Source organism: Chrysemys picta, chromosome 12 (genome assembly GCF_011386835.1).
Source record: "Chrysemys picta bellii isolate R12L10 chromosome 12, ASM1138683v2, whole genome shotgun sequence".
NCBI lineage: Eukaryota > Metazoa > Chordata > Testudines > Emydidae > Chrysemys > Chrysemys picta.
Window position 1 is genome coordinate 29,552,572 of NC_088802.1, and position 10,734 is coordinate 29,563,305.

Genomic DNA, 10,734 nt, shown 5'->3' on the forward strand with positions numbered 1-10,734 from the left:
CTGTGTGTGTGCGTGCGTGCATGCGTTCGTTCGTTCTCAGGGCAGGGCTGGGAAAACTGACCAGATTCTCACTGCTAGTGCCTGAACCCACTGGTCAGAGACTGCAGTGAGATACAAAGGGAAGGTGCTGGGATTCCTGTCCCTCTCCCAGAGGTGGATTTACAGTAAAACACAGGGTGCCCTGGCATGGGGCCCCGCAACGACAGGGGGCTCCACGGCTGGGCAGCTGTGGGGGCAGAAGCTTGGTCCTGCCGGCTCCTGCTGCAGGCTCCGCACCCACCGGCAGCCAAGCTCCCCCCTTCTCCCTGAAGCGTGCCGCGTTCCTGCCCCTCCCTACCAGCACCCTGCCGCCAAACAGCTGTTTGCCGGACTCAGGTCGCTCCGGAAGGGAGGGGGAGAAGCAGGGCCGCAGTGTGCTTAGGGAAGGAGGTGGAGAAGAGGCGGGGGCAGGGCCTTTGGGAATGGGGTGGAATCGGGGCAGGGCGGAGCAAAGGCGGGGCCCCCGCACTCCCCCAACACATACCCCCCCAACCCCCTTCCGTGAGCCACTCAGGGCAGGGGGCTGGGGTGGAGCAGGGGGTCTGGGAGCACCCCCATGACCCCTACCCTAACCCTGAGTCCCCTGCTGCATCCTAACTCCTGGCCAGACCCTGCACCCCAACCCCCAGCCTGCTCCTGCACCCTAACTCCCTCACAGACCCTGCACCCCCAGCCCTGACTCCTGCACCCCCTTCACTGGCTTGGAAATAGGCATGAGTTTAACGCCAGATCTGTGTGTGTGTCAGGAAGTCCCACAGACCACACAGATCATTAAAACTCCTAATGAGGGCGTGACAACACCCCCCTAGAGGTCTGTTGCTCCCCAGGGGTCTGAGTTACCAGAGTCCCATGTAGGATCAGGTTTAACTCAGGGAATGTTCCTTGTGACAAATATTCTACCAGGACTCCATGCGCCCTGACCTTGCCTGATTTCACCCCCTGCACAGGATTCCCCATTCCCAAACCTGCCCTGATCACCAGGCTGGAAAGAGGGGAAGAGCCATTGGTCCCAGATCTCCAGCCCACCAAAGAAATGGAGATCCTGTGAGGCACCTGCACAGGTGAGGAATCAGGGAAACTAAAACAGAAACCATCTGGTGAGCGAAGGAAAAAACTGGGACTCCCAAAAATGTGCCATGAGTGAGAGCCCTCAGTTCTGCCCCATCCCACCCAGGTCAGGGCTGCAGCCAGCAGGCGTCATATCATTATGGCAGATATCAGTCATGGCTTCCCACCCATCCTGTTTGCTGTCAGGAGTTTCCTCCCTGACTTTCCTTCCCTGTGAATGTTTGGATGGGATGTGGAGGCAGAATCCAATTTCTCAGTGTCCCCAACAGTTATTGTGTTGTGTTTTCTGTCAATGCTAGTCCTGTTTCTGTCCTTTCTCCCTGGCACAGGCACTAACTCCTGCCTCGATTCTCTCTCTCCCCCAGCAGGTGATAGGACAATGAGGAGAATCAACAGCAGGAAGTTCCTGGGAAAGTGGAACCACAGGGGAGGTTTTTGAGAAGAGCTGAAGGGGTTTTTTCCCAGTGCTTGGAACAGGGGAAAGCCTGGGGAAATCGTTACAGGTCAGAGAGGCACCTGGGAAACCATCCAAGGAAGAAAGTGGATGAATCCATTCAATATGGGGGAGGATGCACAAATCCCAAGAAAACCACAGCCCAGCAGACAAATCACAAGGAAGAGAAACCCTACAAATGCCTTGACTGTGGGAAAAGGTTCAGTTGGAGTACAAACCTTCTTACACATTGGAGAACCCACACAGGAGAAAAATCCTATAAGTGCCTGGACTGTGGGAAAAGCTTCAGTGAGAAGTCATACCTTATTACGCACCAGAGAGTGCACACAGGAGAGCGACCCTATAAATGCCTTGAGTGTGAGAAAAGATTTAGTCAGAGGTCATACCTTATTACGCACCAGAGACTGCACACAGGAGAGAGACCCTATAAATGCCTTGAGTGTGGACAAAGTTTTAGTGAAAGTTCATCCCTTATTAAACATGGGCGAATCCACACGGGAGAAAGACCCTATAAATGCCTTGAGTGTGGGAAAAGATTTATTGAAAATTCATCCCATACTAAACATGGGAGAATCCACACAGGAGAAAGACCCTATAAATGTCTTGAGTGTGGGAAAAGATTCAGTTTGAAATCAGCCCTTAATGCACACCAGAGAATCCACACAGGAGAGAAGCCCTATAGATGCTTGGACTGTGGGAAAAATTTCAGCCACAAATCAAACCTTACTAGACATTGGAGAATCCACACAGGAGAAAGACCATGTTAATGTGAAAAGAACAGGAGTACTTGTGGCACCTTAGAGACTAACAAATTGATCTTTTTGCGGATACAGACTAACACGGCTGCTACTCTGAAACCATGTTAATGTAGGAAATGTTTCATTCAGAAATCAACCCTTGTTACACATCAGACAACCCACACTGGAGAGAGACCCCATAAGTGCTTGGACTGTAGGAAAAGCTTTAGCCACAGCTCATACCTCACTAGACACTGCAGGAACCACACGGAGGAAATACCCTATACAGGGCCGCCCAGAGGATTTAGGGGGCTTGGGGCAAAGCGGGGGAGCAGACATAAAAAAGGCGCCACCCGCTGCGGTGCTTGATCTCACCGGGTGGCGCTCCGAGTCTGCAGCGCTGAAGGACCAGCCGCCGAAGACCCAGAGCGACTGAAGGGCCCGCCACCGAAGTGCCGCCGAAGACCCAGACCGCCACCGGGTGAGTAGCCAAGGAAGGGATTCTCGGCCATGAGTGATCCATATAACAGAGAGACTTCAAATATGGGGAAAGCTTCAATTGGTTGCTCCCATAGTATCAAGCATCAGTAAATGCACACAGGGAAGAGCCCCCTCAGATGTCCTCAGTGTGGAAAACGCTCCAAGTGGAGCTAACACCATATTGGACATCAGAGACTCCTCCATACTGGAGGGAAATTTTCTCAGTCCCCTGACTGGGGCTGGCCATAGTAAAAACTTCATTTCCTAATTCCCACACACAGCAGTGGCATTTGGCTCCCAAGGATCCACCTGCCCATCGCTACGGTGAGGATACAGCAGCAGCTGAGCATCAGCTGGTCATTGACCCTCTGGCTCTGCCTGGTCTAAGCAAACCCCAAGCAGTGGAGGAGAAGTCCTGATCAGTCCCATCTCCCTGCTGCAGCCCTGGTTGCTGAACTGATGGGCCACAGGTGGGGGAAGGGAGAGACAGAAACTCCTCAAGACACTACCTCTGCCGGCTGAAGTTCCCCCCTCTCCCTTCCCTTCCCAGATGTGATCCCTGTTCCATGGAGATAAAGAGAAGGACACTTAGGGCAGACCCCACCTTCCATCTAGACACCTGTCCCCACCCCTCATCTTCCACCATCCCCTGGGCTGTGCTCTCCCACTTATCTGGAGCTGTTCCCTGGAACAGGAGTGTCTTTGAAGGCTGGAACTCCTTCCCTCCCCAAATCCTTCAGGGCGCTGGGTTCTGGGGGATGAAATATTGAGGGACCAGGAGGATGGTTTTGTGCAGGAAACTGAGGATTGAACGGTTGGGGCTGCTGGAACTAGGAAGCACAGTGAGCTGGCTGCTGGAGCTAAGGGAGCATGTTTGAGTTTTGGCGAGCCAGAAGCCAGGAATGGTGTAAAGTATCAAACATTCCCATCTAAGTAGTTGGTTTGTTTGTTTGCAATAGGTGAAGAGGGCAGTGGAACAGGGTAACAACCTGTAATTCTCCATGCTGTAGCCTGTGAATTGATTTACAGTCACATTCTGTTGTTAATTTCAGGCTCGGGCTGACAAGCTAAGTTCCCTGTAAGCTGCGTGGCTGTGCAGCAGCCTATTTAGTGCTATGCAGGCACTCAGGGAACCCGCCCAGGGACCTGCCACAGCTGGGGGAGGGGCGCCCCTCCCTCAGCCCCCACCAAGCCCGGCCCCCCAACTCTCCTGGCCCCAACTCTGCGGCTGGAGCGGCCCGGACCCAGCCACGACAGGTGCAGCCTGGTCCAGCCCCAGGTGTGACTGGAGTGGTTCGGCCCAGATGCAGGCACGGCCGGGGCAGCCCTCCTCAGGGCTGGACCTGGGGTCAGGGGAGGGGCGCCTATCCTGTAGCCCTAGCCCCTGAGCTGCCACGGCGGGGAGAGGTGCCTCTCCCCCCAAGTCCAGGTGCTGCTGTGGGGACAGAGCGCTGGGGGGAGTCCTCTCTCCCCGCTGTAGCCCCTGAGCACCTTCCTGCACCTCAAACCCCTCATACCCGGGCCCACCCCAGAGCCCGCACCCCTGCACCCCAACCCTCTGCCCCAGCCCTGAGCCCCCTCCCACACTCTGAACCCCTTGGCCCCACCCCCACCACATGAATTTTGTTATGTGAACCAATATGAAGGTGACGTCATGCATCACCTCCATACCGGTGCACGTAACAAAATTCATTTTGCCCATGGGTGGGAAAAATTAGAGGGAACACTGCTGATAAGCTTGGTTAAGTAAAAATATATGTCAGAAGGACAGGAAATACATAAAAAGAAAAAAAACCTGAATTTGGCTTGTCAAACTTCAAGTAGGAGCATGAGAATGTTTTTTAAAAGCCTGGGAGCTATACCATCCTGGAGCGTTCGTGCAGCTTTGTAAGCAAATGGTATTGATCCTAGCAAATAAATAGATACACCAGTTAAAGGCAAAAATCACAGAATCACAGGCTTTAAGGTCAGAAGGGACCATTATGATCGTGTAGTCCGACCTCCTGCACAGTGCAGGCCACAGAATCTCACCCACCCACTCCTGTAACAAACCCCTAACCTATGTCTGAGCCATTGAAGTCCTCAAATCATGGTTTAAAGACTTCAAGGTGCAGAGAATCCTCCAGCAAGTGACCTGTGCCCCACGCTGCAGAGGAAGGCGAAAACCCCCCAGGGTCTCTGCCAATCTGCTCTGGAGGAAAATTCCTTCCCGACTCAAAATATGGCGATTAGCTAAACCCTGAGCATGTGGGCAAGACTCACCAGCCAGACACCCAGGAAAGAACTCTCTGTAGTAACTCAGATCCCAACCCATCTAATATCCCATCACAGGCCATTGGGCATATTTACTGCTAATAATCAAAGATCAATTAATTGCCAACATTAGGCTATCCTATCATACCATCCTCTCCATAAACTTATCAAGCTTAGTCTTGAAGCCAGATATGTCTTTTGCCTCCACTGTTCCCCTTGGAAGGGTGTTCCAGAACTTCACTCCTCTGAATGTTAGATGCCTTCGTCTAATTTCAAGTCTAAACTTCCTGATGGCCAGTTTATATCCATTTGTTCTTGTGTCCACATTGGTACTTAGCTTAAATAATTCCTCTCCCTCCCTGGTATATATCTCTCTGATATATTTATAGAGAGCAATCATATCTCCCTTCAGCCTTCTTTTGGTTAGGCTAAACAAGCCACACTCTTTGAGTCTCCTTTCATAAGACAGATTTTCCATTCCTTGGATCATCCTAGTAGCCCTTCTCTGTACCTGTTCCAGTTTGAATTTATCCTTCTTAAACATGGGAGACCAGAATTGCACACAGTATTCCAGATGAGGTCTCACCAGTGCCTTGTATAACAGTACTAACACCTTGTTATCTCTACTGGAAATACCTCGCCTGATGCATCCCAAGACCGCATTAGCTTTTTTCACGGCCATATCATATTGGTGACTCATAGTCATCCTGTGATCAACCAATACTCTGAGGTCCTTCTCCTCCTCTGTTACTTCCAACTGATGCGTCCCCAGCTTATAACAAAAATTCTTGTTATTAATCCCTAAATGCATGACCTTGCACTTTTCACTATTAAAATTCATCCTATTACTTTTCCTCCTGTTTACAAGGTCATCCAGATCTTCCTGTAGGATATCCCAGTCCCTCTCCATATTGGCAATACCTCCCAGCTTTGTGTCATCTGCAAACTTTATTAGCACATTCCCACTTTCTATGCCAAGGTCAGTAATAAAAAAATTAAATAAGATTGGTCCCAAAACCGATCCCTGAGGAACTCCACTAGTAACCTCCTTCCAGCCTGACAGTTCACCTTTCAGTATGACCCGTTGTAGTCTTCCGTTTAACCAGTTCCTTATCCACCTTTCAATTTTCATACTGATCCCCCTCTTTTCCAATTTAGCTAATAATTCCCCATTTGGAACCGTATCAAATGCCTTACTGAAATCGAGGTAAATTAAATCCACTGCGTTTCCTTTGTCTAAAAAATCTGTTACCTTCTCAAAGAAGGAGATCAGGTTGGTTTGGCACGATCTAATTCTTGTAAAACCATGTTGTATTTTGTCCCAATTACCATTGACCTCACTGTCCTTAACTACTTTCTCCTTCAAAAATTTTTCCAAGACCTTGCATACTACAGCTGTCAAACTAACAGGCCTGTAGTTACCCGGATCACTTTTTTCCCCCTTTCTTAAAAATAGGAACTATGTTAGCAATTCTCCAGTCATACGGTACAATCCCTGAGTTTACAGATTCATTAAAAATTCTTGCTAATGGGCTTGCAATTTCATGTGCCAGTTCCTTTAGTATTCTTGGATGAAGATTATCTGGGTCCCCTGATTTAGTCCCATTAAGCTATTCGAGTTTGGCTTCTACCTCAGATGTGGTAATATCTACCTATATATCCTCATTCCCATTTGTCATCCTACCATTATCCCTAAGCTCATTAGCCTCATTAAAGACTGAGGCAAAGTATTTGTTTAGATATTGGGCCATGCCTAGATTATCCTTAACCTCCACTCCATCCTCAGTGTTTAGCGGTCCCACTTCTTTCTTTGTTTTCTTCTTATTTATAAGGCTATAGAACCTTTTACTATTGATTTTAATTCCCTTTGCAAGGTCCAACTCTACATGGCTTTTGGCCTTTCTCACTTTATCCCTACATGTTCTGACCTCAATAAGGTAGCTTTCCTTGCTTATCCCTCCCATCTTCCACTCCTTGTAGGCTTTCTGCTTTTTCTTAATCACCTCTCTGAGATGCTTGTTCATCCAGCTTGGTCTGCTACTCCTGCCTATGAATTTTTTCCCCTTTCTTGGGATGCAGGCTTCTGATAGTTTCTGCAACTTTGACCTGAAGTAATTCCAGGCCTCCTCCACCTTTAGATCCACAAGTTCTTCAGTTCAATCCACTTCCCTAACTAATTTCCTTATTTTTTTAAAGTTAGCCCTTTTGAAATCAAAAACCATAGTCACAGATCTATTTTTGTTTATCCTTCCATTTAGTTTGAAAAAATGAAAAAAATAAAAACAAAAAATATCCAGAATGAGGGCAGCTCAGATAGTGGCACTCCAAAAGCAGAAGTGTAACAATAAAAAAGGGGCTATAATATTATACCAAGGGCAATGCAAAGTTTCTAAATGAGGCTTTGATACAAAGTCCCATGACAACAGAGGTCACACGTGGGTAGATCCACCACAAGGTTATATGAAGAGGCACAATGTAAAGTCATATGAAAATTATCAGAGGTTGATCTACAATGCAACATGGTGCAGGGAGTTTGGTCCTTGGAGCAAGGGGCCAGCCAGGGGCAATGGGGCATGGCAGAGCGGGGGCGGCCCCGCTCCACCCAGTGTGAGGACACTGTTTATAACCCGGCAGTCGCCAGACGCACAGTGGCCCGCCCAGCCCTGTGCTATCAGCGTGCCCCTTTCCCGTGAGGGAGGGGCCACAAAGCCCCCCCCCCTCCCCGCAGCACCCCCTGGACCTGCTATGCCCAGCACCCCTACACACAAATGCACAGTGCCCTGAAAACCACCACCCCTGCCCAGCTCCCCCACTGCACTCAGCCCCACCACAACTGCCCAGCACTCCAACACGCACAGATCTCCCCCACCTCTACTGCCCAGTACCCTTCCCCACAGCCCCACCACCACTGCACAGCGCCCCAACAGACCCCCAATGCCTCACACCCCAAAATACACAAACCTCCCCCATGGCCCCAACCCCTCACATCCCAGCATCCTCCTCACAGACACACTCCCCCACGCCCTGCCCCCAGACCCTGCTGAGCCAGGACAGAGCAGGGATTCCCCCCTCCCAGTACAGTGCTGGGGGCAGGACAGCTGAAGCTCGGCAGCATAGAGTGGTCCTGTACCCCGGGGCTCCACGCAGCCCTACATGTCTGGCGTTGGTGCTGCCCATGGCGGAGGAGGCGTTTCCTTGCATGGGTGAGGGGGAGGCAGCTGCCAACTTCCCCAGCCCACCGCTTCTGCAGAGCATCAGGGAGAAGCCGGGCCTGCCCCCGGGGAGCCTGAAATGGACGGTCACTGGCCCGGAGTGGCAGCAGCTGAGGGCTCCTCTTCCGCCCCCGTCTCTGCTGGCGTCTGCCTGCCAGTGATGGGAGCAGAGAGGGAGCCCTCAGCCAGCTGCCAGCTGAAAGGAGAAAGCAGTGGGCAGGAGGGGAGAGGGCAGGCAGGAGCTGGGAGGTGGGGCCAGGGGCAGAGAAGCCCTGGTCTGTTGAGAGGGGTGGGTGGGGGGAAGAGCTGGAGGGGTGGAGAGGAGCCAGCTGCTTTGGGCACAGCGCAAGTGGAGCCACTGTAAACCTGGTACTGCTGACCAGGCTAGAGCCGCAAGAGAATTGATTGTCCTGTTAATCCGGACCACAGCCTTGGGATGGCTGGCAAGGATAGCTGGCACCCCTGGTCTTACTCCAGCGGATGTGGCAGCAACTCCCACTCTCCTCTCGGAGCCAAGATAGGGGCTAGGGGTTCCTAGATGCTTTGGTGTGTGGAGCCCTACCTCTAGATTTGTTGTTGCTGTCTGTACTTTTCTTGGCTTAGGTTTTTCCTTTCTCCCTAAGCCGTTCTTCTTTTTCTTCCTTCCTCCCCCTCCACTTGTTCTCGCTCTCCCTCTCCGCTTTTCTCTCTCTCTCCTTCTTCTTCCCCCCTTCTCTCCGTTTTTCCTTTCTCCACTTCTTCTCCCTCCCTCCTTCCCTCCACTTCTCTCCCTTCCCCTTTCTCTCTGCTTCTTCTCCCCCTCCCCCAAAAGTATTTACTGTCTTTCAAAATGTGGTTGCCAGGCAATAACTACTTAGTGCTTGGAAGCAGTTTTTTAAAAAGCAGTAAATTAACAAAAGAAGAATTGGGCCCCAAAATTAAAAAGTTTGGGTCTGCATAAAGCAACTTTGTTTAAAGCCATTTGCCCCCCGTTAAAATTGGGGGGAAAAAAAAGAGCAAAAAAGAAAAAGGATTGAGTCAAAGATTTGAAGACAGCTTTTAAGGCTTGTCCACCCTGGAATTTTTGTTAAGTCTGGCTGAGCATGCAGGGAAAACCCCGAGTGCACTGCTACCGCTGCCAGTTGCCTCCCTGTAGGGAGGCCGGGCACCCCCAGCTCCCCCAACAGTTGCACATTTGGACACCAATGGGTGAGTGAGGTTCTTGATTTATGTGAATTTGAAGGAGGGGTGTTTGGACAGAATTTGTTATTAAAAACAGGTGCCACTTACTCCTTGATAAGAACCTGTTTGGCCCTCTGGCAGGATTTAAAACCTTACAGGGGTTCAGTGAGGCACAAAATGTTGCTCCCTTTTGCAAAAACATTCTGCATTTGGTGTTTGAAAAAAAGAAGGAGAAATGGGCAATCTGGCTTAATGAATCTGGGAGAAGAAGGGTTCTTGGGAATTAATGTCTGAAGAAAATTAAGAGTGCTAGTTTATTTTGCTAACAAGGTTTTGTGGGAAAAGCCTCTTGGCACATCCTGGGAACCAGTAAGGATGTCATCAAGCTACCAGATAGCTGCCCTTAAGGCATATAAAGAGAGAAAGTGGCCCACATGGACTCCAGAAAATCTGGCAATTTCAAAAGAACACTGGAAGGTGTGGGCCTTAAATAAAATAAAATGTGGTAAAATTAAGGAAAAAAATCTTAGTTACAGGCCCTGATCCCCCACCCCCAAAGCAATACAGGTATCCAAGAAAGGCAAAAGCTATCCTAGAAAAATATAATTGATGGGCTTTTAAGCCTAGGAATTTTAGTGGAACAGCCAAGCCCCAGTAATGCTGCTCTCTGGCCAGTCCTGAAAAGTGATGGCAAGACCTGGAGGCTAGTAGATTTTTCGCCTTCTTAATTGGCTGACACCCCCAATGGCCCCTCTAGTGGCTAAGTATCAGGAGGTGAGGCCTCCATTGGGGGGTGGGGTGGCTGTGGTTTTCAGTTTTGGATTTGGCCTATGCTTTAAGGGAAAATGGCGCCCTGGGCGAACTTGTATTTGGGTGCCCCGGCCCCTGTGGGTGCCCCACCCCCTCATTGCCCCCATGGGCTCCCCAACCCCCATCACCTCCGGGTTCTCCTGCCTCCTCCCAGTGCTTAATTTGTATTGAAAGAGATGCCAGAGCTCAGCCCCAGCACATATTAAGCACTGGCCGGGCACCCAGCTCTGAAGGCAATACCACCGCCAGCAGCAGCACAGAAGTAAGGGTGGCATTGTATATGGTGTACTGCCACCCGTACTTCTACACTGTTGCTGCAGCTTGTGGTGCTTGGCCCTCTGCCTGATGGCTCTCGGCGGGCTCTGTGCTGTCGCATGGGGGCTGCATCTTGCTGGACCCCACGGCCATCCTGCAGCCCTCTGGCCACTCCTGGCTCACCAGGGGTGCCATTTCTGATTTTGAGGGGTGGGAGGCAACTTGAACTGTGATTTAGGGGATATTTAGGCACCTGAAAACTCTA

The 10,734-nt window shown here is 50.6% G+C and overlaps 1 protein-coding gene across 1 annotated transcript; it reads left to right on the top strand.

Moving 5' to 3' along the window:
- Positions 1–1,246: 1,246 nt before the first annotated feature.
- LOC135974567 (zinc finger protein 239-like) lies at positions 1,247–4,965 on the top strand. The gene is made up of 2 exons (XM_065562983.1): positions 1,247–1,288; positions 1,483–4,965. The coding sequence occupies exons 1-2, from the start codon at positions 1,247–1,249 to the stop codon at positions 2,326–2,328; spliced, it is 888 nt and encodes a 295-aa protein (XP_065419055.1). The 3' UTR covers positions 2,329–4,965.
- The last annotated feature ends 5,769 nt before the right edge of the window (positions 4,966–10,734 follow it).

Coding starts and splice junctions, on each gene's coding strand:
- LOC135974567 (XM_065562983.1), top strand. CDS start 1,247: ATGGCAGATATCAGTCATGGCTTCCCACCCATCCTGTTTGCT. Junction 1,289..1,482: donor TCCCACCCATCCTGTTTGCT/GTCAGGAGTTTC, acceptor AGCAGGTGATAG/GACAATGAGGAGAATCAACA.